The following is a 27,001-nucleotide window of genomic DNA, read 5'->3' as shown; positions in this document are numbered from 1 at the left end:
GGCCCTGCGCCGGCCGCGGTGGTTCTGGCCTCACTTCCTCATGCCCGAGGCTCCGCGGCCGGGCTGGGGGTGTCACTGACATTCAGCGTCTGCGGGGTGCCTGCGCTCCGGCTGTTCGTCTGCCGGTAATACGCCGCACTCCGCTGCGGCTCCGGAGCCCCAGGCCCGTCGGGGAGAAGGGCAGGGAGCCGGCCCGCGGCCCTGCGGCTCCAGGGGGCGGGCGGCGGTCCCAGCACCATGGGCGCTGCTTTGGGGTGGGCCCGGAGCCGGACCCTCGGCTTGGCTCACCGGCAGTCTCCGCTCCCGCGGGGCCCGGGCGGGGCAACACCTCGTTCTCCTGACGCCAGGCCGCCTGCCCCGCTGAGGGGGGCGCCGGGGCGGCCGGGGGAGACGGGGCCTCCCGGGCAGCACCCACCCAGTGCCCGCGGCGGGCGGGCGGGCGGGCGCGCGGACGGGCGGCCTCTTTAGCCGTGGACGCCCGGCCCGCCTCCGTCTGCGAGGGGCAGGGCCATCGCGCTTCTCTCCATCAGCCCGGCAGGCGGCTTTCGGGAGGAGGATTCACAGAGGCTGTGAAGGCCCAGCCGCAGGGCTGGGGGCTGAGCGCCGACCTAGGAACCAGGAGGTCAGGGTTCGAGTCCCGGTCAGGGCACAGGCCTGGGTTGTGGGCTCCATCCCCCGTGTGGGGCGTGCAGGAGGCAGTGGATCCGTAATGCTCTCTCATTATTGTTTCTCTCTCCCTCTCCCTCTCCCTTCCTCTCTGAAATCAATAAACAAATATTAAAAAAAAAATAACACCCTCCCAAAAAGAGCCCCGAGATATACCTGCGTGCGGGGGACACAGTACAGGGAGGGGCACAGCACAGGGGGGACACAGTTCGGGGGACACAGTACGGGAGAACACAGTATGGGGGGACACAGTATGGGAGGCCACAGTACAGAGGGGGACACAGTGTGGGGGGACACAGTACAGGGGGACACAGTACGGGGGGGCACAGTATGGAGGGGCACAGTGCAGGGCGGACACAGTACGCACAGCCTGGCCGGTCCTCGTTGTCTGGAGCACAGCCCCCCAGGAGTGAGGACGTGCGTGGGGGGTGAGCTCCGTGGTGCCAAGAAGGTGGCCCCTCATCGCCCCCTTACCACCGGCCTCCGCGGGTGGAGGGGGTGCCTCTCACTGAGCCACGGGGCCTCGGGCGGGGCCGCTGCGGGAATACCGGGGGCACACTAGCGGACAGCCAGCAGCAGAGCCTCCGCAGGCGCGGTGCCCAGGCCCCGATGCCTGCCCCCCGAGAGCGTTTCACAGAAGAGCACACGGGTGGGGCCGCTCAGACCTGCGCGCCCAGCACCAGGGACCCGTCTCTGTGCTTGTACCTGAGTCCTGTCGCCAAGGAGACCTCGGCCTCGCCGCCGTCGGGCAGGGGGCAGGGAGCAGGCGGCGAGGGCCTGGGTGACAGCCCGGTCACGGTCACCGGTCGGCAGAGGGCGGGCTGGCGGGAGCAGGGGCCAGAGGCCAGCATCGGGGGCGTGTCCTCGCTGCTTCGCTGCCCCCCCCCCCACGTTTAAAACCTCGTGGCGATGGCGCGCACACACGGAGGGCGGCGCTGGGCGTGGACGCTCGGTGGCCTCCAGCGCGTTCGCAGGGAGAGCGACCGCCTGTCCTTCCCGCCGCCCGTCCCCGAGGCCGCCGTGTCCCTCTCCCTCAGCGCGGCCCGCGGGCCTCTGGCTGAGCCTGCGCCTGGGGACCGGCGGCTGCTCAGCGCTCCCCTGCTGTGGGCCCTGGTGTGCCGGCCCCTGGTGTGCCCCCCGGTGTGCCCCCCGGTGTGCCCCCAGTGTGCCCCCCGGTGTGCCCCCCGGTGTGCCCCCAGTGTGCCTGCCCCAGTGTAACCCCCGGTGTGCCCTCAGTGTGCCCACCTGGTGTGCCCACCTGGTGTGCCCGCCCCCAGTGTGCCCCCTGGTGTGCCCGCCCCCAGTGTGCCCCTGGTGTGCCCGCCCCCAGTGTTCCCCCTGTGTGCCCACCCCCAGTGTGCCCCCCAGTGTGCCCCTGGTGTGCCCGCCCCCAGTGTTCCCCCTGTGTGCCCACCCCCAGTGTGCCCCCCAGTGTGCCCCTGGTGTGCCCGCCCCCAGTGTGCCCCTGGTGTGCCCGCCCCCAGTGTTCCCCCAGTGTGCCCGCCCCCAGTGTGCCCCAGGTGTGCCCCCCGGTGTGCCCGCCCCCAGTGTGCCCCAGGTGTGCCCCCCGGTGTGCCCGCCCCCAGTGTGCCCCAGGTGTGCCCCCCGGTGTGCCTGCCCCCAGTGTGCCCCCAGTGTGCCCGCCCCCAGTGTGCCCCCGGTGTGCCCGCCCCCAGTGTGCCCCCGGTGTGCCCGCCCCCAGTGTGCCCCCGGTGTGCCCGCCCCAGTGTGCCCCCAGTGTGCCCGCCCCCAGTGTGCCCCCAGTGTGCCCGCCCCCAGTGTGCCCCCGGTGTGCCCGCCTTCGTGGATGGTGGTAACGAGGGCGCTGTGAACGTTCACCTGTCTCAGCAGCTCTTGGGGTGAAGCCTGCGTGAGCCCTCTCCCCGCTGCGTGCCCCCTCCCTGCCCGCTCTGTCACCCCAGCAGTGCATCGCCTCCCGGGCTGGGTGTGCTGGGAGGAGGAGGAGGAGCCCAGAGAGGAGGCCTCGGCCGGCAGGCCCGTGTGGTGCCATCGCAGCCTCTGTCCTCAGCGCCAGGAGCCGGCCAGGACCCGGCCTGCCGCCCACCTGCTGCCCGGAGAGGCCGGGGGTGGGCACAGGCCACAGAGCCTGGGTGCCGTGTGCCGCCGTCTCCCGTGTCCTCTCTACCACATGGGCCACGGGGGGTGTGGGGGTGCTGGTTCCGGGGGGGGCGTCTTAGCCCCTTTCATGGGGGTGTGGGGGGCTCGGTCAGGAGGGTAGAGGTGACCTATGCCGGGCAGGGGGGGACGCAGTACGGGGAGGAGACATGGTACCAGGGAGACACGGTACTGGGGGGACACAGTGTGGAAGGACATGGTACGGGGGCGCGGGGGACACAGTACAGGGGACACAGAATGAGGGGACACAGTCCAGGGGGAACACGGTACATGGGGGGACACAGTATGGAAGGACATGGTACTGGGGGGACACATACAGGGGACGCAGAATGAGGGGACACAGTCCGGGGGAACACGGTACTGGGGGACACGGTATGGGGGTGACATGTTACAGAGGGGGACACAGTACAGGGCCCCCAGTCCCGGGGCTCTGAGCCTCCCGCCCGGGAGGGTGCGCCCGGCCTGACGCCTCTGTCTGTCTGTCCGTCTGTCCCCCGCAGGTGACGGCGACCTTGTAAATAGCATGTACGAGCCGGACCCGGACCTGCTGGCGGGCGAGAGCGCGGAGGACGAGACCGAGGACAGCATCCTGTCCCCCATCCCCATGGGGCCGGCGTCGCCCTTCCCGCCCCGCGAGGACTTCACCCCCAAGGAGGGCTCGCCCTACGAGGCGCCCGTCTACATCCCCGACGACATCCCCATCCCCCCCGACTTCGAGCTGCGCGAGTCCTCCATCCCGGGCGCCGGCCTGGGCGTGTGGGCCAGGCGGCGGCTGGAGGCCGGGGAGCGCCTGGGGCCCGGCCCGGCCCGGGCCTCGCCGCGGGAGGCGGACTTCGGATGGGAGGTGAGTGCGCGGCCGCCGGGTGGGCGGACGGCCGGCCGGGCGGCGTTATCTCCGTCCATCTATTTATAAGCCGGCGCGGCGGGCGGCGGCCCGTCCCGTCCCGTCCCGTCCCGTTCCCAGGCTTATTTTATCCCGCTCGCATGACGCCACCCCCCAGGCATCGAGGCTCGGAAATGTGTCCTCAATGAGCTCATGTCTTCGGCCCGAGCTGCCGTCTGGGCTGCGGGGTACGGCTGGGAGCCGGGGGACACGGAGAGGAATGGGTGTCCCGTCGGTCCCCACGAAAGGGAGCCTCCTCAGGGGCCGGTGCCCGGCGGGCAGCTCCCAGGACACGCCCGTGGCCACGCTGTCCCCGCCCCCAGCCCGGCTCCCTGAGCGGAACCCCCTTCTCACATCAGTGGGCGCAGTCTCGTCCTGCGGGAGGGGAGTCGGCAGCTGAGCCTACGGCGAGGTCTGCCTGGCTGAGCCGTGAGCGGTCGGGAGGGTGCAGGCCCATTAGGTGAGGCTGGGGGCACCCAAAGGCGTCCCTCCCTCAGGGGTGCCCTGCTCTGGCCACAGAGGGCCCTGGGCCCCCCCAGGGCTTCGGCCGGTCTCACGGTCGGCAGCCTTCGGAGCCGTGTAGGCGGGGACCCTGCCTGGGGGGACTCGGGGCACCCAGGCTCTTGGGCGGCTGGGCCTGAGGCCGCGCCACCTGCCATCCCAGCCGCAGCCTCGGGCCTGTGCCGCTCAAGGCCCGGTCACCTTCAGGACAGAACCCGGGGCCGGGAGCCGGTGAGGGCCAGGGAGCGGGTGAGGGCCTGAGGGTGAGGGCCCGAGGGTGAGGGCCCGGGAGCGGGCGAGGCAGGACGGGAGGAGTAGCAACTGCGCGCCCCGGTCCCACTGCGCGCCCCGGTCCCACTGCGCACCCCGGTCCCACTGCGCGCTCTTCGTGGCTGCTGCCACGTCCCCTCTGGAGCCGGGAGAGCATCTCTGACGGGGCAGGGGGTGTGGCTTGTGGTTTGGGCTGCGAGTGTGCTTCGCAGGCTCTGCCCGTCCCTCCCGTCCCGCCTGCTGCGGGGAGGGGGGCGGGTGCTGGGGGGACACGCTCAGGGGGCTGGACTGTCTGGTGAGCGGTGGGCCGTGGCTGCGGCAGCGAGAGCGCACCGCACGCACAGGTAGCGCGTCGGTGACCTTGAGGCGACCTTGACCTCTGGGCTCTGCCACAGGCTTCTGTTTGCTCCTTGGCTTGCTGGGTGCCGGGCCGGCCCGGCCGCCCTGCTCTCTGTCCGGCCTGTGACTGCGACGATGTTTATTCTTCGTGAACGTGAGGGGCGCTCTCGCCCGGCGCCTCCGCCTGGCAGTGGGCTTGTCCGCGGTGACGGCCAGCCGCCTCTCAGCCGGCGGACAGCAGGGGGCGCCCCGTGGCGCTCAGGGCGCGGGGAGCAGCGCAGGCGCCTCTGGCTGTTCTGGAGCCGGACGCCGGCGGCCTGCTCCGCCCGCCGTGGGGCTTGGTGGCTGCAGCCGGCGCGTCGGCAGCTGTTGGTGTGCCTGTTGCATCTGAGAGCCGAGAAGCTGCCGCCTCCTGGGAACCGAGTGGGGGGGCTCAGGCATCCCCAAAACGCAGGGCGAACCCCCTTTCCCCTGAAACCGACCATGAGGCGAGGCTGCCTTCGAGCTCCTGGCTGCTGGGTGGGCCTTGGGTAAGGTGACCAGACTTCCCGCTTTTGGCGGGACAGTCCCGATTTTTACATTTTGTCCCGCGTCCCGATGCGTTTTTAAACGCCGCGGGACAAATTGTTCAAAATTGGGACTGTCCCGCCGAAAGCGGAAGGTCTGGTCACCTTAGCCTTGGGGACCGTGAGCAGCCTCGTGGACTCTCCCATGGGTCTCCCTCCAGGCCATGGCGTCCTGCTGTTCTCGGGGCGCCAGAGGAGGATGGGCTGCTCGGGAGAGAGCTGAGACTCCCAGGTGCCCCCGGCAGCAGGGGAGTGGCCCTGGCAGCCGCGGGCGGGCACTGGGGGGCCCCCACGCCCCAGCACAAGCCCAGCGGCCTGACCACGGACGCCCTCCCAGGGCCCGCGGGGAGCCTGGCTGTGCAGACGGGGCGAGGGGGAGGTAACCGGACACGCCCTGCGGGCTGTGGCTCAGTGGGTAGAGCTCTGGCCTGCGAACCGAAGGGTCCTGGCTTTGGTTCCCGTCAGGGACACGTATCTCAGCGGCAGGCGCCTCCCCTGTGTGTTTCTCTCACGTCACTGTAGCTCTGTCTGTCCCTCCCTCTTCCGCTCTCTCTGAAAATCCGGAAATGCCCCCGGCTGAGGATTAAAAAGAGGGTGAGAGAGAGAGAGAGAGAGAGAGAGAGGGGGGGGAAAAAAAGCGCTAATTTGACAGCTGTTAGTGCGTAAGAGGCAGGTGAGCGGGTGAGGCGGGCGGCCCGGGCCTCGGGGCAGGTCCCAGGGCCAGCGCCCCGTCCCGGTTCTGTCTGTGCCGTGTTCAGCGTGCTGGTCCGGCTCTGTGGTCGGGTGGTCTGACTTTCCGCCGTGTGCGTGCTGTTCGTCCACGGGGAGAAGAGGCGGGACGCCCGCGGAGGTGGGTGCCGTGTGGGCGGGGCTCCCGGGGGCAGGGTCCGCGCTGGCAGGGGTTCCCTGTTGGCTGGGCCTGGGGGTCGGCACACAGAGGGGTCCCCCACAGACACAGTGGGGTGTTGCCAGGCCTGGGCGGAGCCCCACTCCGATGGCTCGCTCTCCCCGGCGGGGTGGGCCTGGCGGGACGTCTCTCAGCTCAGAGGATGGCATCGCCCCTTTCTCCTTTCATCGCCCCTTTTTCCATGCGGTGTGGCCACGCGGTGTGTCCACGTGGTGTGGCCACGCACGGCCCCGGTCCCTCACACTCCAGCCCGAAGCACGTCTCCCCTGCGGGGCCCGGCGTAGGAGACCTACGACCTTCAGGGTCAAGGTTTCATGCAGGAGTTTTCCTTCATCCGGTCAGGTGGGCCCCTCCTCCCACACGTGTGGCACCCTCCCCCTGTCTCCTGCGTGCTCTGCGGACAGCCTGAGGTGCCCGCCATTTTGTAAAGTATGTTTTATGGATGTCAGAGAGGAAGGGAGAGGGAGAGAGAGACATCCGTGATGAGAGAGGATCACGGATCGGCCACCTCCTGCACGGCCCCCACTGGGGATGGAGCCTGCAGCCGGGAATCCAGTGTGACCCCTGAGCCCCGCCCGCCCAGCCTGGGCGGTTCCTGCCATTTTGGAAGGAGACACAGCCAGGTCAGGTGTCGGCCTCGCACCCGGCCTGGCCAGGCCGTCCGGGGGGCCGAGGGGCGTGGGGTGAGCGGAGATGGCCTGGGCTCCGTAGAGAGGTGGCCTGTCCCCGTGCCCGGCGCTGCCTGCCCACCGCCCCGCCCCGGTGGCGGCCGCCGCGGCCGAATCCATCACCGCCTGCGCTCACCGCCCCCGGCCCGCGGAGCGCGATTGGGATCGTCTGTTGAGTAAATGATGGCATTTATCATCGTGCTGGTTACTTTGCTAATTAAGAGACGGCCGTGAGTGACAGCCCGGAGGGAGGGCTGCGGCAGCCGCTCCTCCGCCACCTGCCGGGCCGGGCCTGCAGCTGTGACCGCCCCCTTCTCCCGTGTCTCCCTCCCGCCGGGGCCCGTGGGCGGGGAAGGCCATGCCGCCTCGGGAGCTGCAGGGGTGAGACCACACCGCCCTGCCTGTGCCGGCGTGCCTCCGGCAGGTGCCCGTCTCCCCGTGGCGGCCGGTGCCCAGAGCGTGGCCAGGCCTGGGGTGACGGCACCTCGGCACCCGCCTCTGCCTACGGGGTGGTGGGCCCGGCAGCGGGCACGGGGGCTCCGTCCGCCGAACCTCGCCCGGTGCACTGAGGGTTGGCTCCCGAGCAGTAGTGCTGGTGTCCGCTGTTCCGTCACGAACAGGCTGCTCTGGGCCGGGCCTGTGGGAGCTCCAAGGTCATGGGGGTCACAGCCCCGGGGCCTCGGCAGCTCGGTGCTCCAGCGTCTGATCACGTGACCGCCCGCCGGGCCTCGGGCTGGGAGAGCCCGGCCAGGCCCACGGGAGCCGGGACCGGGTTTAGAGAGAAGGGGCGGCTCCGGGCCCTGCACCTGGCTGTGCGGAGGCTTCCGGAGTCACCGGCCGGGCGGGGGTCAGAGAGGGCCGGCGTGGGCCACGCACAGACGGCATTGCTTGGTGGCCAGTGTGTGCCCGCGCGGTGCCACACACTCTGCCCTGGAGACCACCCCTGCCCGCTCCTGCTGGCGTTCGGGGCAGGGGCACCTCGCTGCATTTCGTTCAGTCCACCTCCCATTCAGCCACCTCACTGCTGCCTTTTAAATATATATATACTTTATTGATGTCAGAGAGGGAGGGAGAGGGAGGGAGAGACAGAAACACCCACGAGAGAGAGATGGCTGCCTCCTGCATACCCCTGGGGATGGAGCCTGAAACCCCGGCTGTGCCCTGACGGAGAATCAAACTGACTTCCTGGTTCATAGGTCGATGCCAACCACTGAGCCATGCAGGCCGCTCATTGCTTTTTTCTCTTGTCACTCTGACAGACCGGGCGCTGGGGAACAGAGCCAGACGCTGGGGACAGGCCGGGTGCTGGGGACAGGCCGGGTGCTGGGGGACAGGGCAGGTGCTGGGGGACAGGGCAGGTGCTGGGGCACAGGGCAGGTGCTGGGGGACAGGGCAGGTGCTGGGGGACAGGGCAGGGTGCTGGGGTTCAGGGCCTGGTGCTCTCCGTCCTGAATCTGGACTGTTCTTTGTGTCGGAAGCTCCAGGACCCACACCTGGGGCTCCCCAAACCCTTCCTCACACTGGCGGGACCCCAGACCTCCCCGCGGTGGGTCCCACTCTGCCCGTCGCCGGGCGTTAGGTGAGGTGCAGGGACGGGCTTTGGTCTCGTTTCTGGTGCTGATTCTCTGATAATGAGCATCGAGGAGGCGAGGCTCACCGTCAGGCCCCGCCAGGCCCCGCGGCCGCCCCGGGCGCTCCCACCGGCACCCAGCGCCGGGCGGCGGGAACGGGCCGGACCGCCGGGACCTCCGGGCAGGAGCCCCTCGGCAGGAGGGCCGGTCCCAGCCCGCGGCTCCCGGCGGGCACCGTGACATCAGCCGGACATTTTTAGCCCGGAACGCCCTGCAGCGCGCTCGGGCCGGCTCGCCGCGGGATATAAGGAATTTCAGAAAAAGGGGTGAGAATGACTAAGAATACCTCGGAGCCAGCTCCTTTATTTCCTTAAGGGGTAATAACCCAGCCGGGCCGGCGAGAGCACGCTTTAAATAGCGCATCTGATTCACAAGCGAAAAAGGAAACGCATATTTTCTCTTCGCGTTCTGAGACGGCCCCGAATGCCAGCGTCCCCCGCGCTCCTGCCCTCACGGCTCACACCCACCGTGACAGCCAGGCCCGCATTCCGGCGGCGCTGGGAACGGCCGGGGAGAACACGGGGGCGTCAGGAGACCGGGGCGGGGGCACACTGCCCAGCCCTCCCCCGGGCCCCCCGACCGCTGCCCAGGACAAGGGGCACTTCCCCTGCCTCCCTCCCTCTTTTCTCTCTTTTCCCTCAGAAAAGGGGGGGTGCCATATGGGGGGAGGGTAGCGGAGAGCCACCTGGTGGCCCCGTGCCGGCAGGACTAGTGGGGCCTCCTGGACTCCCGAGGGCGGTCACCCTCACCCCATCGCCCTGTCGCCGATGCTCAGTCCTGAGGGTCCGGTCCGGCAGGGGAGGGGCCCCTGGAGGTTGACCAGTGCTGGGACCCCCTCCCGAGGGCAAGGCAGTGATTGTCGCAGTCAGGCTGGAACCCCGGGGCCCCCCGTTTCCCCCCTGAGTCCTAGAGCCGGGGGGAAGGGACAGGCAGGGACGGCGGCCCAGGGTGAGGACCAGACTCGGGACCCTAGTGTTGTCCTTCTGCCACGCCCCCGACGGCCATGAGGCCAGCCCTGCGGCGAGCGGGGCCGTGAGGGCAGCCCACGGTCAGGCCTGCGGGGACGACCTGGGACGGGGTGAGGAGGTGGGGGGACAAGGACGTGACCTTGGCCTCTGTCTGCGCCGCTCTGCCCCCCGGCGAGGCTGGCTCTGAGTCCGGCCCCCCCGCACCTACCCCGTCCCCCGGGACCCACCTGCTGAGACCGCAGTCTGCAGGGCCCGGCGCTTACTGGGAACTGTGTCTATTTCCAGCCTTTCCCAGCGGCGGCGGCTGGGAGCAGCCCGGGCCAGGAGGGCAGCCCCGGGGTGGCAGCTACTGGCCAGCGGCTCCCTGGGGATCCCCCTCGGCCCGGCCGGCCCGGCCTCCCGCCCTCCGTGCCCTCCCCCCACCCCCCGCCGGCAGGACGGGCGTCCCGGGTGGCGGCCATAAAAGGTGTCCCGGGTCATGGGACAAGGGCACCCCCCGCCCGGCCGGCCTATCGGGCCGCTCTCAGCGGGAATCCGAGGCTGGTCGGCCGGCAGGAATGTGCTCTTAGCGAGTCCGGGCCCCCGGCTCAGCCGCCCCAGCCCTCCTGCCCCTGGGCCCGGGCGCTGTGGCTCAGAAGGCCCTGTCGGGGGAGGGGGGCAGCGTCCCCAGCATCGGGGTGCCCCTTGTGGCCCCGTGTGCTTGTCACATGGTCTGGGGCCTCTGAGTGCAGGGCCTCAGCTCACAGCGAGTGAGATCGGTGACAGGTGCGCCTTGGGGTCTCCCGTGGGGTTCCCTCCTCGGGCGGACGGCGCTAAGACGGGGGGCCTCCTGGATGGTCCCGGGAGCCAGAGCCCGGCCCGGCTCCCCTGAGCGCCCGGCCGCCGGCCACCGCCACCTGCTCCACGGCGTGTCCCAGGAGTGGACATAGGACGGGGAGCGGCCCAGGCCGTGCCCACGGCACCTGTGGGCCCAGGCTCGGGGCCCCCGTCCCGCTGCCCCCTGCACACACCGGGGTGGGCGGGGGTCCGGGCAGGGTGCCGGCGGAGGCTCAGCCCCCGCCCTGGCTCGGAGGCGGGGGCCCCCCGGCCGGCAGTAACTGCGCGGCCATTGGGCGAGCTGCCCCCTGCGTTCCGACACCCACCCCCGCGCCCGCCCATCGCCTCCCCGCGTCCTCTGCGGGCTTATCAGCGCGGCTGCCGGGCGGCTAAGGTTTCGGCGCGGAGGCTGGCATTGTCTGTCCCGCAGCGGCCAGATAAACCCTCACCCAGAACAAAGCCGCGCTGACCTTTTACACGCCGAGCGCCTGTCTCCCCGCAGACCAATGTATCAGCCCCCCCCACCCCGGCCGCAGCACTGCCAGGGGCGGCCCGGGCGGCCGCGGGGTGAGGGCCTGGCTGGGCTTCTCCCCGCGGACACCCGGGGGCTCACGGGCGGTGCGTGGCGGGGGCGGGGACTGGCCAGGAAGAGCCCGCCAGGAGATGGCCAGAGAGGACAGCGGTCTGAGGGGGGCTGAGCCTGGGAGAGGGCCCCCCCCCGCCCTGGCCTCTCTCACCTCCCCCCCCCCCCGAAAGCCGTGGGTGCAAAGGCTGAGCCAACAGCAAAGCGATAATAAGGTGGCCCCAGGCCCCGAGCCCAGGGAGCCCTTGGGGGCTGAGACTCTGGCAAGAGCACGTTTCTGGAAGGTTCCACGGGCTTGGTTCTCACGGTGAAGAGGCTTTGGGGGCCGAGAGCCTGGATGGCCCAGCCCACTGCGCCCGTGGGCCAGTGCAGGTCCCCATGGCGTCCGGGAGGCGCCGCGGGCAGCTCAGTTCGGAGCCCGGCCGCGAGGAGCTGAGGGGGCGGGGGCGTCCCGCAGACCGAGTCACCCTGGAGGTGTGAGCAGGGGCGGCCGGAGTCCCTGACGCCATCCCCTGGCCCGATGGTAGGGCGGTCCCCAGGCCTGTGTCCACCGCCCTGTGTTACCCCTGGGCCGTGCCCAGTGTCCCTGTCCCCGTAGGTCCAGCCCTCCCGCCCGGGGCCTGCCCAGAGGGGCCGTGTCCAGACGGCTGGGCTGCTGCAGCGGGCGGAGTGTACGCCTCACAGTCAGAGTCAGGGTGTCTGCCCCCAGGGGTCACCCCGGGAAGGGGCAGGAAGGCAGTGGTGTGCCCCCCACAAAGGCACCTCTGGCTCCGGCGACAGGCAGGCCTAGACTCGGACGCGGGCGCTGTCCTGGGCAGGGCGGGCCTTGGCGTGATGGATGCCCGCACCCCACCCCGAGCTGTGACACTCAGTGAGGCTCCAGGACGGCCCGGTGTCCCCCCGAGAGCACGGGGATCCGGGGGGGGGGGGTCGTCACCCCCTCCACACCTCTCCCTGAGGAGCGGTGTCCTGGTGCCCTCAGGGGCCACCAGGCGCCTGTGTGCCCGGTGCTGGCCATGCCCGGCTTGGCCCTGTCCGGCTTGGCCCTGTCCTGCCCTGGCCGTGCAGCGGTCGCCGTGTGTGTGTTCCCGTCCCTCCCGGCGCCGGGAGAGGACTGATGCCGCGGGGCCAGTCCCCTGGCGGGAGGACGGGGTGGCCCCATCGGTGGCTCCGGGCCGGGATGCTGGTCCCTTCGCATAGCCCGCAGCTGGCACCACCCCTTCCTTGTTCAGGGGCAGCCCCGTCTGGCCCCAGGTTTGTCCTGAGGCTTTAAGGCCGGCGTCCAGGAGACCAGGGGAGACACGGCGGCGGGTGAGGGGCCGCCTGCCTCGCAGACTGCCCCCCCCAGCCTCTGTCCCCCCGAGGGGCGCGCGCGGGGTCCCAGGCCCTGAGGTGCAGCTTGGCCCTGCACACGGGGGGCTGTGCACGGAGGGGGCTCGGCACCGGATCGGGGGCCTTCCCGGGCTGAGCACGGACTGCTGTGGCTTCCGCTCAGGACCCCACACGGGGCAGAGGGACCTGGGGGACAGGGAGGGGGGCTGGCTCTCCTGGGGCTGGCTTCCTGCTCACATGCGCCCGTTCTCATTTCCTGACCCGATGCGAAGGTCAGCCTTCCGTCCGGAGCTGAGGGAGTCCCCCCCCTTCCTGGGCCCGTCCGCCTCGGAGGGGGCGGCTGTGGCCTGGCTCCCGGGAGCTCCCTCCACCGGGCGCCTGGGACCCCGAGGGCACTCGGAAGGGGGTGCTCTGTGTGCCAGGCAGGCAGGGGCGGGGCCCAGGCCCTCGGGCGCGTTTGAACGTCTCGGTCAGAACTGTGGGGAGTTTGGTTCCGGTGACGAGGAGATTAATCATTGACCTGAAGTCTGGGTGGAAAGGAACAGGGAGATAAGAGTCTGAAACAGGCCTCAAGCTGGCCTCACTGGAAACGCCCCGTCCCGGGACAGCGCCCGTCCCGCAGCCGCCGGCGTGGTCACACAGACCGAGTGGGCAGGCCCTCTCGGGGGCCCCGAAGGTCACGGCCACGGCCTGTGGAGGCCAGGCCGGCAGCCAGGGCCCGGCGGGGGGGGCTTTGCTGGGACGCACATCTCAGCGGAAGCCTGTAGGCGCAGGCGGAATGTTCGGAACTCCGAGAGCTTTGTGGAGACTGATTACTGCAAACCGGGCTGTCCTGCTCCGGAGGCGTGCCCTGGTGATGTCAGCGGAGCCTCAGGCCGACCCCGCCCCAGCAACCCCCACCCCCGGGCCCCCAGAGCAGGGCTGAGGTGTGCACCCCGCCTTCAGAACTCTCTAACACACCCCCCTCCCTTAACGAGGTCCCCACCGAGGCCTGCGTTCTGGAGAGTGTCTGCCCGCCGCCTTCTCGCTCTCAGCTCCGTGACCCCCGCAGAGCTGGGCTGGGCCGGACGGGGAAACCGAGCCCCAGGCGGCGGTGTGTCTGTGGGTGGCTTCCCGTCCCAACCGCAGGGGCTTAAGCCACACAGAAAGGCTGGTGACAGAGTCCCCCGACGTTCCTGGGTCCCAGCCCCCACGGCCACGTGGCTGGGACCGGGATGGAGGAGGTGCCGGGAGCGCCCCCCGGTGGGCGGGGGATGGGGCGCGGGCTCCGCCTCTGCTGTGATGCTGACCTCGCCATGCGTCCCGCACGTGTTACCCCCCACCCGTTAGTGCTCCCTCACGTCCGCTGCCTGTTCCCTGACCCTCCAGCCACAGGTGCCCGCTGGGTCCCTCGCCACACGTGTGTCTCATTCGCCAGACTGTTTGTTTATTAACGTACATGCCTGTTGACTCACCCGTGAGGTTTGCGTGTTTACGTGTTCAGGCGGCGAAGGCTGTTCTTTGTTAGGACATTAGCTGTTTATTTGTGGATTCACTCGATGGCTTATTCGCTCGGACGCCTGCTTGTTCGCAGCTCCGGGAGCCGTGGCCGTGGCTGTGCCGGCGTGAGGCCAGGCGGGCCCCGGAGGACCGGCTGCTCGGCATGAAGCGCAGCCCCTGCTCGAATGGGGGGCTCCACGCTCCGCTCGCCTGCTCCGTGGCGGGGGCCTTTGCCCTCTAGCTCCCGGCCGTGGCCGTGGCCTTTCTGGGAGCCCACGAGGCCATTGGCCATGTCCGTGGGAGCAGCGTGGCCGTGTTGGTGCCCGCTGCACGCCCCTGGCCTGTCCGTCTCCAGCCCGGCCTGCTTCTCGGAGAACCAGGGTGAAGGGGTCTTCCGTGTGCGGGCAGAGGCTTTCCGTGTGCCTCACATGTTGCATGCAGAGACACCTTGCGTGTGTGCGCGCTGCATGCGGTGCCTCACATACATGTGTGTGCCGGCCCTGCGAGCCGGGCCGTGCTCAGCCTGTGGGGCGGGGGTGGCCCCCCGGACGCCCCGCCCCCTCCGGGGCCGCGGGCGGACATGAAAGGGAGACAATGAATAGTTTCCTACCTTCCCGAGCGTCCCGGCTAATCCCGCCGTCAGCGAGTGACAGCTACAAGCCTCCTGAGGCTCCGCTAATTTGCACTCCATTCAGCGCGCTGCACCCCGGCCGGCGGAAGGGCCGCGGCCTCAATGGGGGACGCTGGGAACCGGGCCAGCGCGCACAAAGCCCAAAAGAGCAAATTGGCGGCAGCTTTGTTCCGCCCTCCGGCCTTTCAGGGCCGCACCGGCTAAGCCCCTCATTTGTCCCCCGGGGCCGGGCCGGGCACCCTCCGGGCCCCTTTCCGGCGATCCGGACGCCCCGGCCGGCGCGGCGAGGGGGGCAGGGCTGCACCCGATGGGGACAGGACCCGAGGCACCTCCTTCCTCCGACCTCCCGAGGAGCTCGGCTCCGAGTCCTGCCAGGCCGCGCCGGCTCCCGGGTCCGGCGCTCGCCGCAGCCTCACCGCCACGGTATAGGCGCTCGGCACCGACCTCTGTGGCTCCCCGTGCCGGCTCGTCCCTCCACCCCCACCCCCACCCCAGCCTCCGCGCCCGTCCGTCCTCCCCCTGAAGCTCAGCGTCAAGAGCAGGTTTAAAAAGAAAAGAAAAGAAAAGAAAAAAAAAAATATATATATATATATAATCGATTTTTTTACAGAGAGGAAGAGAGAGGGATAGTTAGAAACATTGATCGGCTGCCTCCTGCACGCCCCCCACGGGGGATGTGCCCGCAACCAAGGTACATGCCCTTGACCGGAATCGAACCCGGGACCCCTCAGTCCACAGGCCGATGATCTATCCACTGAGCCAAACCCATTTCAGCAAAGGGGCAGGTTAATTTTATTTTATTTGTTTTTTTAAATATATTCTTATTGATTTCAGAGAGGAAGGGAGAGGGAGAGAGAAAGAAACATCAAGGATGAGAATCATGGGCCGGCTCCTCCTGCACGCCCCACACTGGGGACTGAACCCACAACCCGGGCCTGTGCCCTGACCGGGAATCGCACTGTGACCTCCTGGGTCACAGGTCAACACTCAACCCCCGAGCCGCACCGGCCGGGCCCTCAGCTCCCGCCCAGCAGAGCCGGGTGCGGGGCCTGGCCGTGGCCCCTCTCCGGGAGTCTGTCCCTGCCCGCGGGGCGGGCGGCGGGGGCGGGCGGCGGGGGCCGGGCCGTCGGCGTGGGGCTGACAGGCGGCAGCTGCTCCTGCGGGCTCGGGCCTCGGGGCTCGGCACGCGCTTCCCCGGGCGCCGGGCGGAGGCACCGGACCGGCTGGAAGCAGGTGACAGCCTGCCCACGGTCAAGGTCACAGCCAGGGCTGCAGCCGGAGGCCTCGCTGGCGCCCTCCCCACCCCCTATCCCTGCCGTTCCAGATCGCTATCGGGCGCGCTCGGGACATTAACTCGGAAGCACGCGGCGGAGGGCGGGCGGTGCCGCACAGCACAGCCGCGAGCTGTGTCCGGGCGTGCGGTCGCCTGCAGAGCCCGGACGGAGCCCCCGGCTCTCACGCCATGGCGACCCCGTTCCTGGGGTGCGCCGCCCCCCGGGTCAGCGCCACTCAGGAGGCGGGTCTGTGAGCGGTGTATGTCCCAAAGGGGAAAGAATCACAGAGTCCGTGGCCGCCCTGCTCAGGCTGGTGCCGCCCGCTGGACCGGAACCAGAAGCTTCCAGACCGGGCCCCGCACACCTGGGACCGCCCCGCCCAGGCCTTCCCGCCCCCAGGCCAAGGGGACGCCTTTCTCACCGCCGGCCGGCCTCCCAGGCCGAGCCTCCCAGGCCCCGGGCCCCAGAGCCCCACCCTGGCAGGGGCGCCACACAGCGCCCTGCAGGGCAAGCCCAGCTTCACCAAAGGGCGGGCGTCTTTGGGGGCGCTGCCAGCTCCATGCTGGGCGAGTGCCCGGCCCCCTCCGGCATTTCCCACATCAGACGAGAGGTGCCCGCAGGCAGGGGGCGGGGCCCGTGGCCTTCGCTGGGGAGCCGTGGCCGAGCGAGCCCTGCTGGGTCACTGAGTGCCCCCTCAAACCTCCCCTTGGCGCCCCCGATCTCCGAGGCCCCTGCGGCAGCAGCCTGAGACAGGGCGGGGCGGACGGGCGATGTGCCGTGGCTGAAGGCGTGGCTCCCGCTGACCTGGCTGCCACGGCCCGGCCGGCGGGCTCACGGGTGAGCGTCGACCTGTGAACCAGGAGGTCCCGGCTGGACCCCTGGTCAGGGCACAGGCCTGGGTTTTCGGGCTCGGTCCCCAGTGTGGGGCGTGGAGGAGGCAGCCGCTGATCAATGATTCTCTCTTACCATTGATGGTTCTCTCTCCCTCTGCCTTCCTCTCTGGGATCAATAAAAATATGTAAATAATAATAATAATAATAATAAAACATAAACCACGGACGCCATCCCGTGTGCTGACCTCTGCTCGGCCTGAGCTCGGTGGAGGTTTCCATGGTGACCGGAGGGACGCCGGAAAGACAGCGTCTGCCTCCTGGACGTGTGTGTGGCGAGGCCGGCACTGGGCCAGCTGGCCGTGTCCCATCCGCGGTGTCATTCCGGCGAGACCCTGCCCGCGCCCTTGACCCGGTCAGAGCGCTGGAGAGGCCGGCGCAGCGGGAGTGGGCAGGTGGGCTGCCCGCCGTGCCCCCCGCGCGGGGGCCGGGGCTGGCTCTCCGTCCCTCTGCCCAGCGGGCGCCGGGACCTGGGCCCCTTCCCGAGCCCATCCCTGGCCTCGGGCCCGGCTCTTGCCCTCTGCCCTTTCCCACTGGGCGTGGGGCGGCGGCCGTGGCACCCCGCTGCCAGCCCCTGCCCTCCGCCTCGGTGCCCCCGGGCCCGCTCCGCGCTCTCACAGATTCCGCCCGTGTCCGCACCCTCATTAATCAACGTCAGGCACGGCAGGGCTACAAGGGCGGCATTCTTCCGCCCCCGCGCCCCCATCCCATTGTCCGCCCGCGACGCGGGGAGCGGCCGCGCACATGAAAGCGAGGAGACAGAAGTGAAAGGATCGCGGGAGCCGAGACGCGGCATTTTCCCCGAAACCTCGGATAAATGCCCGGCGATGATAATTTACATTATTCATACATTTATGAAGACGCCCATTGAGGCGCCCTGTATGAGGCTCTTTGTCCGTCTGTCCTTGTCTCTTGTGTGGGACCAGTCTTCGCCGTAACCCGGCGGCATAAAGGCCACCCTCTCCCTGGGAACGCTGCCCTCCCGAGGAGCGGATTGTGCTGAGGCGGCAGCGGCCAGCCCTCGGGCACTGCCGGGCCACGTCCCGATCGGGTCCGAGGAACAAAACGCCCGAGCGCGGTTCTCACGTGCGCGGGGGACACGCCGCGGCCCGGCCGCGGGGAGCATGGCGGCCTGCAGCCCGCCCCCTCGGAGGGGGCAGAGGGCCCGGGGCTGGCTCTTCCCCAGGCCTGCGTGTCGGGGTCGTGCAGCCCAGCGGGGCTTCTGGGAGGCTCACGGGGCCCAGGTGGGCAGCCCGGGGCCTGGAGGGGCGTCTCCGGCCAGACCTGGAGGAGGAGCCGGGAGCCGCGCTGTGGGGAGGCCCTGTCTGGCCTCTGGAAAAGGAGGCTCAGGCTAGCAGGCCGGCGGGGCTCAGTGGCTGAGCGTCGGCCTGTGAACCAGGAGGTCACGGCTCGATTCCCGGTCAGGGCACATGCCAGGGTGCAGGCTCGGTCCCCGGGATGGGGCGTGCAGAAGGCAGCAATCCGTGATTCTCTGTCATCATGGATGTTCCTCTCTCTCTCTCTCCCCCTCTCCCTTCTCTCTGACATCAGTAAAAATGTATTAACAAACGAAAAGGGAAAAAGAAGGCTCAGGCTGGAACCTGAGGCCAAAGACACTTCATTTTTATTTTCTTTTTGTTAATCCTCCCCCTCGGGTGCTTTGTCCGCTGATTTTCAGAGGAGAGAGGGAAAGACAGAGAGAAACCCGCCCATGGGTTGCCTCCAGCACACACCCCGACCAGGGGCAACCACGGTACGTGCCCTTGACCGGAATCGAACCCGGGACCCTTCCGTCCAACAGGCCATGCTCTACCCACTGAGTCGCAGTGGCCAGGGCCAGAGACAGTGAAACCACCCTCCTGTCACTCATGGAGGGATTGTGGCCTGGCCGGCCGTGCCGTGGGCTGGAGCCCACAGGAGGTGCGTGGTCAGTCCGCCATCGCCCCCTCCCCGCCGCCCAGCACCCTCCTGCCCTTTCCCGGACCTCGCTGTCCTGACAGCCCCCCCCCCCCCCACCCCGGAGCAGCTGGGCTCCCCGGGGCGGATAACCGGCCGCTCTCTTCCCGGCCGGAACGTGCAGGCGGGAGGAGGAGCCCGGCCCGGCAGGAACGTGGTTTGACGGAGGGAGCCCTGTCCCCGGCCCCGTGGGTCGACTTCCCGAGCGGATTCTCAGACGGGGGGAGAGGCCCGACCTGGACCTGCCCCCCCCCCCCCCCCCCCCCCCCGCTGTGGCTTCGGGTGGGAGGCAGCCGGCGGCCATTCTTCTCGCCGGAAATGACTCCGGACTGCCGTGCCTGCAGCCGCCGGCTCAGTGTCATGTGGGGGCCGTGGGCGTGGCGATGGGCACATGGGGGGCCGGGCGCTTTGGTCCGTGTGCCGTGGGATGGAGCTGTGGGGGCGGCCAGCCTGCCGGCTGGGTCCATGGGCCACAGGCGGAGGCCGGGTCAGGGCCGGGGAAGGCCGCTCCTGGGCTGGGACGGACGTGGGCCCCGTGGGGGGCTCTGCACAGACAGGCCACGGGGAGCGTCCCCAGCAGGAGCAAAGGGGGGGGGGGGCGTGAGGACTCGGCTTCCAGAGCAAAGACCCTGCCCTGTTACCCCTGCCCCTGCCCCCCGCCGGCCCCAAGCTCATCCTGAGAGTCTGTCTCTTCTGGAAATGGTCTCCAGGGTCTTGGCTGTTTTCACATTCTGGAAAGTTCCACTGGGGAGCGGCCGAGATGCCCACTCTTCCACCAGAAGTATCGGGGACACTGCCTGCACGCCGCTCGTTCCCCACGGCCGCCCCCCAGCCAGGTGCCGGGGCCGCCGGACTGGACCCCGTCCCTCCCCAGGCCTCCCTCCCTCCGCCCTGACGGGGGGCGGGTCTGGGAAGGCCGCCAAGTGCCACCGAGGACACTGCGGCAATAAATCATCTTCCTCCCACCTCGCGGCCGGCCGCCCTCGCCGTCGTGACCCCCCACCCGGCCCTCGGACAAAACGCCCATTGTCCGGGCCGGGACAGGCCCGGTCTCCCACGCACAAACCCGGCCGGGGCGTGGACGGCGGCGGGGGCCGGCCGCGGGGGCCAGCACGCTTTCTTCCTCCCAGCTCACACTGTCCCTCGCCCGTGGGGGTCCCGAGCCTTTCTCTCGGCCTCATCGGCACATAAAGACATCAAGCGCGGGACCCGCGGCCGGCATTATTAGGCACGGCTGTCAGCCGCATCGGGGGAGGCACCGCTAACCCTTTCCGCGCTGGCCGGCGGGGCCCGGAGACCCGGACGCCCGCGGGCCCGTCCGGCGGCACCCACCCACGCCCCCTCGCCCGCCCGGACAGCACGCAGGCGCGCCAGGGCGAGGTGGGCGTGTGCGTGGGCCGCTCAGAAGCCGGTTTCCAGATCACTGCACTTAACCCCCCGGAGCAGGGCCCAGCCTTGGGAGGGCTCGGTCTCCAGGAGGTTCTCTCTCTCTTTCCTTCTTTCTTTCCTTCTTTCTTTCTTTCCTTCTTTCCTTCCTTCTTTCCTTCTTTCCTTCATTCCTTCTTTCTTTCATTCCTTCTTTCTTTCTTTCCTCCTTTCTTTCTTTTCTTCTTTCTTTCCTCCTTTCTTTCCTTCTTTCTTTCCTTCTTTCCTTCTTTCTTTCTTTCCTTCTTTCCTTCTTTCTGTTCTTTTTTTCCTCCTTTCTTTCCTTCTTTCTTTCCTTCTTTCCTTCTTTCTTTCTTTCCTTCTTTCCTTCTTTCTGTTCTTTTTTTCCTTCTTTCTTTCCTTCTTTCTTTCCTTCTTTCTTTCCTCCTTTCTTTCCTTCTTTCCTTCTTTCTTTCTTTCCTTCTTTCCTTCCTTCCTTCCTTCCTTCCTTTCTTCTTTCCTTCCTTCCTTCCTTCCTTCCTTTCTCTCTTTCTCTCTTTCTTTCTTCCTTTCTTTCTTTCTTTCTTTCTTTCTTTCTTTCTTTCTTTCTTTCTTTCCTTCTTTCTTTCCTTCCTTCCTTCCTTCCTTCCTTCCTTCCTTCCTTCCTTCCTTCCTTCCTTTCTTTCTCTCTCTCTGTCTTTCTCGGTGGCAATGGCAGGCGCCCTGGCCCAGGCCGGGCTTGTCCCCACCCTCGGAGCCGCCAGGCCGCTGGAATGGAAAGCGCCCGGAGGCCGGAGGGCTGCCTCCCCCGCGGGCGCAGCTGGCAGGGGCGGGCGGGACTGGGAAATCAGATAACGCAGCTGCTCAGCAGCCTGTGCTGTGCTCCAGCGAGCAGCAGCGGCGGGGCCGCCGTGGCCGTTAACCCCTGACTCCCTCTGCCTCTGTTCGCCGGGGCGGCGTGCGGAGGGCGCCCGGGGCCCGGCCCGGCTCCCGCCAGGAGGGGCTGCAGACGGGTTTCCGGGGAGCTGCTGTGGCCGGGGGAGGGCAGGGCCGGCACACAGCCACCAGGGGCCCTCGGGATGTGTGCGGGGGGCCATCCCGGGGTGCTCGGGGCCCAGAGTGTCCCCACGCCGCCCTCGGACGCGGCGAGCGGCCGCTCGGCAAACGCTTTCATTCCCAATCAGCGGGAGAGGTGGCTAATTTGCCGCCGTGGGGCCGGGCTGACGGCTCAATCTGCGGCGTGTCAGGCCCTGAAAGGCGGCGCTTCACGCCGGCCGCCGAGCGCGGCTCTGCAAAGAGGGTCAGGGCAGCGGGCCCAGAAACCAGATTGCCGGCCACGGCGCTGAATGGCTCACACAGGCACGCATTGTCTGCCGTGCCAGCTCCCAGAGGACACTCTCATTCTTCCCGCCGGGGGCGGGCGGGAGGGGCGGCGGGGCGGGAGCGGCCGCGGGCTTTGTGGGGCGGGCAGGGCCGGGCCGGGCCGGGCCGGGCGGGAGCCGCAGGCCGGTTAATGATTGCCCCGGCCTGTCTGCGCCATGGGGAGCGGACGATAAAGCTCCCGGAGCCGGGCCGCGGCCCTGCACCCGGCAGATCCAGAGCCAGATAATGCCCCGGCGGTTAATGACTGAGCCGGACCGCGACGGGGCCGCCCCGACACGGCTCCCCCGGCGGCCGGCCCGCCCGCCCGCCCACTGCCCCCGGGCGCCCAGCCGCCGATGCGGGGGCTTGGGGTCCCTCCTGGAATCCGGGCGCTGGCCCCGGGAAGAACAGGGTCTGCGCCTGGAGGTCCCTGCACGGTCGGCGCTGGAACCGGACTGAGGGCCGGCCCCGGGCCATGGCTGTTTGGCGCAGAGGCCGTACTGAGCCTCCCTGAAACCCACAACCACGGCACCGCCGACGGTGAGAGCCCCGGAGCCCGAGGACGGGGCCTCCTCCCCAGCGACATGCCTGCGGCCCCGGGAGCTGGTGCACCTCCCCCCCCCCCCCGCCCGCCCCTGTGCCCAGCCCACGTGGCTCCCATCTTCAGGCCGCCCCTGCCCACCCTCGCTGGCAGCGGGCCAGCTCCAGCAGCGCCCGGACGGCTCAGGGGGCGGTGCACTCGCTGGTGGGCTGAGCTCGCCGGACCTGCCGGGGACACCGGGCCCCGGGGGCCCCCACTTCACCGCCCTCGGGTCCCGCCCCCTCCCAGGCTGCCCGGGCTCTCCTCAGCCAGGGCTGGTGACATTGTGACCTCAGCACGTCCAGAGGCCGGGCCTGGGAGCCGCCCCTATGGAGGGAGCCTATGGCAGCCAGGCCCACAGGAGGCAGAGATGAGCTGGTCTCGGCCCTCAGAGGCTGGCACGCCGCCCTGGGGGGGAAGTCCCTTTTGCGCCCTCTTAGACGGGCCAGTCAGGAGAGGACAGCCCGCTCGGCCAGGCCTGGGCCTGGAAAAGCAGCGCCCAGCCCGAGAGGCTGGCATCGGGCAGCCACTCAGCCTGCAGGGACCGGAGCGCCCGCCTGTGGGCAGACCCTGTTCGGGGAGCAGGCACCTCACACCCAGGGCGTCTGTGAGGCAGAGCCCGGGCCACGGGCAGCGGTCTGGCCTCGCTGATGTCGCTGTGGACCCGCGTGCGCCCTGGCCCGGAGGGGGCGGAGCAGGGCCCGCGGCCTGGATCGTTCTGACCCCTGAGGAACGGCCCCCACGGGAAGGAGGCAGCGGCCGGACGCGGACCTGCGGTGCCGGGGCACAGCCTGCGCTGGGCGGCCCCAGAGCCGTCACTCGCCCTCTCTGAGCCGGAGCCCCAGGAGCGGGGGACGTGCTGGCTAATGTATGTGGGACCGGCCTGCCCGGCGGAGAGCGGCCGGACGCGCTGTCTTTGTGCGGACGAGGGAGGCGTGCGGAGCGCATTGTGGGGCCTTTTGTCTCGAGTGGGCCAGTCCATCAGCACTGCATTTTCCCGGGAAAAGAAAGAGCCGCTGCCCGGCCATCAATCACGGCCGAGGCTGCCTCCGGCACACAATGCCACCGCTCTGTTCCCAGGGAGCGGGCACCGCGGGCACCGCGCGCCCGCCCCCTCCTGCCCGGCCCGGGCTGTGCGGAGCCCGGGTGCCAGGCAACACACGTGCCCACACACATGCACACGCAGGAAGAATGCAGTGCACACTGGTCCGCACATTTGTGTGCACACGTGCATGCCAGCATGGAGATAAGCAGGCACCCTCATGGGTGCACACACATGCACCCACATGCAAACGTAAGGAGAATGCCCTGTGCACACATGTATGCCAGCGCAGAGATAAGCATGTGCATGCACCATGCATGTGCGCCCACGTGCACACGGAAACCCCTCCTGCTGAGACCGAGACCTCGCATTCCCGGGTCCAGAGTGTTCACAGGAAAAGCCAGGAGGGCGGGGCACGGACAGGAAGCAGGATGCTGGCTGTCACTCTCCTGCTCCTGGACCCCGAGCGCCAGGACACGGCAGAAGCCGTTCGCCCGTCCGGAGCGAGGGATGGCTGTCCCAGGCCCAGACACAGGTCCCTCCGGGCCAGGTGCCATCGGCCGGCCCACGGAGCAAACAGCGGAAAGCTGGCAGCAAAGACCGCACTGCCCGCCGGAGGCCCTGCCCGGCAGCCCTGCCCAGGCCCCACACCACCCCACTGGGCGCCTCCCAGGAGGCCTCTCCTCCCGCCACCACGTGGGGGTGTCAGCCCTGGACCCTGCGACCTGCCTCGCTCTCTGCCACCTCGCGGGGCGGGGCGGGGCGGGCGGGGCGGGGCCTGCGCTCCAGCCTGGCTGAGCTCAGGATCACCGGACGTTCCCCCCACAGGAGGCCGGAGTGGGGCCAGGCACCAGACTCTGCGAAGCCTGGAGGTCTCCGTGGGGCTGGGCCCAGGACGGCGGGGGGATGGGACCCGGGCGCCGCCCGCACTGTGGCTGCCTCCGCCTGCACAGCTTGGCCCTCACCCCCTGGGGCCTGTGGCTCAGACCCCAGACAGGCCGAGGTCCGTGGGAGGGGACCCACGGAAGCCACCGCACCGGGGGTCCCGGGAGCGAGCGGGGAGCTGAGCCGCCCCTGCCCCGCCCGGAGGAGCCCAGACCTCCTGCCCGGCCGGCGGGGGCCCGGGCAGGGCCGGCTCCCAGCGCCGATCCCGGAGCCGATCGATTTCCTGGGCAAACGTCTCCGAGTTTACGATCCTGTTATCTTCTGACTAAATGGACTGGCCTGACGAGCCGAAGTTCACCGGTGCCTGAGCTCCTTCCGCAGACGGGAGCAGAGTGGGGGGCCCACACACGGGAGCTCACGCCTGGCCCCGGGCACCCCCCCCCCCGGCCCCGGGCACCCCCACTCGGCCCCGGGCACCCCTGCTCGGCCCCGGGCACCGCCTATCAGCCCCGGGCACCCCTGCTCGACCCCGGGCACCGCCTATTGGCCCCGGGCACCCCGCTCGGCCCCGGGCACCGCCTATCGGCCCCAGGCACCCCCGCTCGGCCCCGGGCACCGCCGCTCAGCCCCGGGCACCCCCGCTGGGCCCCGGGCACCGCCGCTCAGCCCTGGGCACCCCCGCTGGGCCCCGGGCACCGCCTATCGGCCCCGGGCACCCGGAGAAGGCGGAGGAGAGGGCGGAGCCCGCCCCGGCCCAAGCCTGCCTCCGACGTGAAGATGAAGGTGCCAGTTTGGACGCAGTCACGGCGACGGCACACCCACCGGGTCCCCGCAGTCCCCGGGAGGCGGCCCTGCGCTCCCTCCGTGGCCCGGTTTCCCGAGGCCGTCCCGCTGCGAGGGGCTGCGGGCTTCTCTGGGGCGGGCGCCGCGGCCGAGAGGAGCATGAGGCTCCGGCGCAGTGAGACACCGGGCGGGGGCCCCAGGCGGCGCCCCCGGGAGAGGCATCGCTCACGGCTGAAGGCCCCTGTGAGACCCGCCGGGAACAAATACCACACCGAGCGGGCCCCGGGGCCCCGGTCCCCGGCGGCCTCGGCGTCCCCTGCCCTCTCCCTCTCCCCCTCCCCCCTTCCCCCTCCCCTCCTTCTCCCCCCCCTTCCCCCTCTCCTCCTCACCCCCTCCCCCCTCCCCCCTTCCCCCTCCCCTCCTTCTCCCTCCTCCCCCCTCCCCCCTTCCCCTCCCTCCTTCTCCCCCTCCCACCCTTCCCCATCTCCCTCTCCCCCCTCCACCCTTCCCCATCTCCCTCTCCCCCCTCCACCCTTCCCCATCTCCCTCTCCCCCCTCCCCTTACCCCCTCCCCTCCTTCTCTCCCCTCCACCCTTCCGGCTCTCCCCCTCCCCCCTCTACCCTCTCTCCTCCCCACTCCACCCTCCCCTCCTTCTCCCCCTTCCCCCCTCTCTCTCCCCCTTCTCCCCTCTCCCCTCCCCCCTCTCTCCTCTTTCCTCTCCCCTGTCCCCTCCCTTCTCCCCCCTCCCTTCCCCCATTTTCCCCCTCCCTTCTCCCCTCCCCTCTCCCCCCTCCCCCTGCTTCTCTCCCTCCCCCCTCCCCCTGCCTCTCTCCCCCCTCCCCTCCCCCCTCCCCGGAGGGACCGGCTCACACAGGCCCGGGCCCGCCCCCCCGCCAGGCCTGGGGACGCAGCACCGCCTGCCTGCCTCGTGAGAGGAGCCTCCCGGTCTGAGTCACCCTCACGGGCACCAGGGCTGTGTGCGCTGGCCCCTGCGTGGGGCAGTCCCAGGCCCCGCAGGCCCGGGGTGAGGTCGAGAGGGGACAAGAGGTGCCGTGACCCGGCTGGCGGGCTCAGGGGTGGAGCATCGACCTAGGAACCAGGAGGTCACAGTTCAGTTCCGGGTCAGGTACAGCCCGGGTGGCGGGCTCGATCCCCAGTGTGGGGCGTGCAGGAGGCAGCCGGCCCATGTTCTCTCATCATGGATGTTTCTCTCTCTCCTTCCTCTCTGAGACCAATAAAATCTATGTTTTGAAAAGGCGCTGGGGCTGCTCAGGCCGGGAGCCCTGTGCCCTCTCGGGAAGACAGCCCCTCCCCCCGGGCGGGGGGGCAGCCAGGTGCCCCCGAGCTTGTCCAACGGGAGAGACTCCAATCCAGAGCCGGTGCTTGTCTCCAAAGTGTGGGCATTCCCACCGGCCCAGCCACGGGGCTCCGGCTGTGGGGGTCCGGCCAGGGGGGTGGGTGGCCGTGGGGGTGGGTGATCTGGGGGCTTGGCCATAGGGGTTTCGGCCATGGGGGTGGGTGGTCTGGGGGCTCGGACATGAGGGTGGATGGCCGTGGGGGCTCCGGCTGTGGGGTCCGGCCAGGGGGTGGGTGATCTGGGGGCTCGGCCGTGGGGGCTCCGGCCGTGGGGGCTCGGCCGTGGGGGCAGGTCGGCAGAGAGCCGCTGGGGCCGGAGGGCATGGCCTCCCGGCCGGCTCAGGCACAGGTTTCCGGGCGGCGGGCGGGGGCGGCCCCATTAGTTCCGGTCCAGGTCGGCTGGGACTCCGCGGGTTTGGCTTTCAAAGGGCCTTGGAAGTGTTAGCCCGAAGGTCAGGGAGCCGAGGCCAAGCGTGACTCTCCGTGTGGAAGGAGAGGCGGAGAGGCGTGTGGACACAAACGGCCCTCAGAACAGCGCTCTGACGAGTTAAGTACAAATAAATCAGAAACACACGGCTCTCATTTCCTCTCACCCCGCGGCTCCGGCCCCGGCGGCGGGGCAGCCGCCAGCGCGGTTTGGGGCCGTGACAAACCCAAAGGATTTGGCAGGGGCGCCTGGATGTTTGCACCCAGGTCTCCCGCCCGCTCACCTTCCGAGCCCACACCGCCTCCCCACCGCCGAGGGTGTGCCTGTGTGTGTGTGCTCATTCACGTGTGTGCACACGCGTGTGCGTGCCATCCGCATGCATGCACTCACGCGAGCACGCAGAGGGGAATCTAAGCAAGCGAGATCTAAACGGAGACGAGGCTTTGGGAGTTAAGGAAGTCCAGCCTCACTTGGACACGGAGGGGAAATGCCAGGAGCTGGACGGAGGCTCCGTCTGCCTCGGACGCCGGGTGGGGGTGGGGTGGGGGCGCCGGCTGCTGCGCGGACACGGGTGTGAGCGGGAACCCAGCTCTGCCCCAGGAATGCGTGATCCCAGGGCAGCGCTGCCGGGAGGAGCCGGGGCGCAGAGGGACCCTGGCACCTGGGGCGGGTGGGCGGGGCCCGCAGGGGGCAGGAGGGCACGT

At 69.7% G+C, this 27,001-nt stretch overlaps 1 protein-coding gene across 1 annotated transcript in view; it reads left to right on the top strand.

Annotated features, from left to right (window-relative positions):
- LOC311616087 (histone-lysine N-methyltransferase PRDM16-like) overlaps positions 1-27,001 on the top strand; it is a gene marked incomplete at its 3' end in the record, with an annotated part of 119,532 nt that overhangs the window by 68,222 nt on the left and 24,309 nt on the right. Inside the window, exon 2 of the mRNA XM_084871330.1 lies at positions 3,303-3,646. Coding sequence (XP_084727456.1) covers positions 3,303-3,646 — 344 coding nt within the window. The remainder of the gene's footprint in view (positions 1-3,302; positions 3,647-27,001) is intronic.

The sequence above is a fragment of the Pipistrellus hanaki genome (genome assembly GCF_964339955.1).
Source record: "Pipistrellus hanaki genome assembly, chromosome: 2".
Taxonomy (NCBI): Eukaryota; Metazoa; Chordata; class Mammalia; order Chiroptera; family Vespertilionidae; genus Pipistrellus; species Pipistrellus hanaki.
The sequence above is the reverse complement of the archived record's forward strand: the minus strand, read 5'-3'. Positions and strand labels throughout refer to the sequence as shown.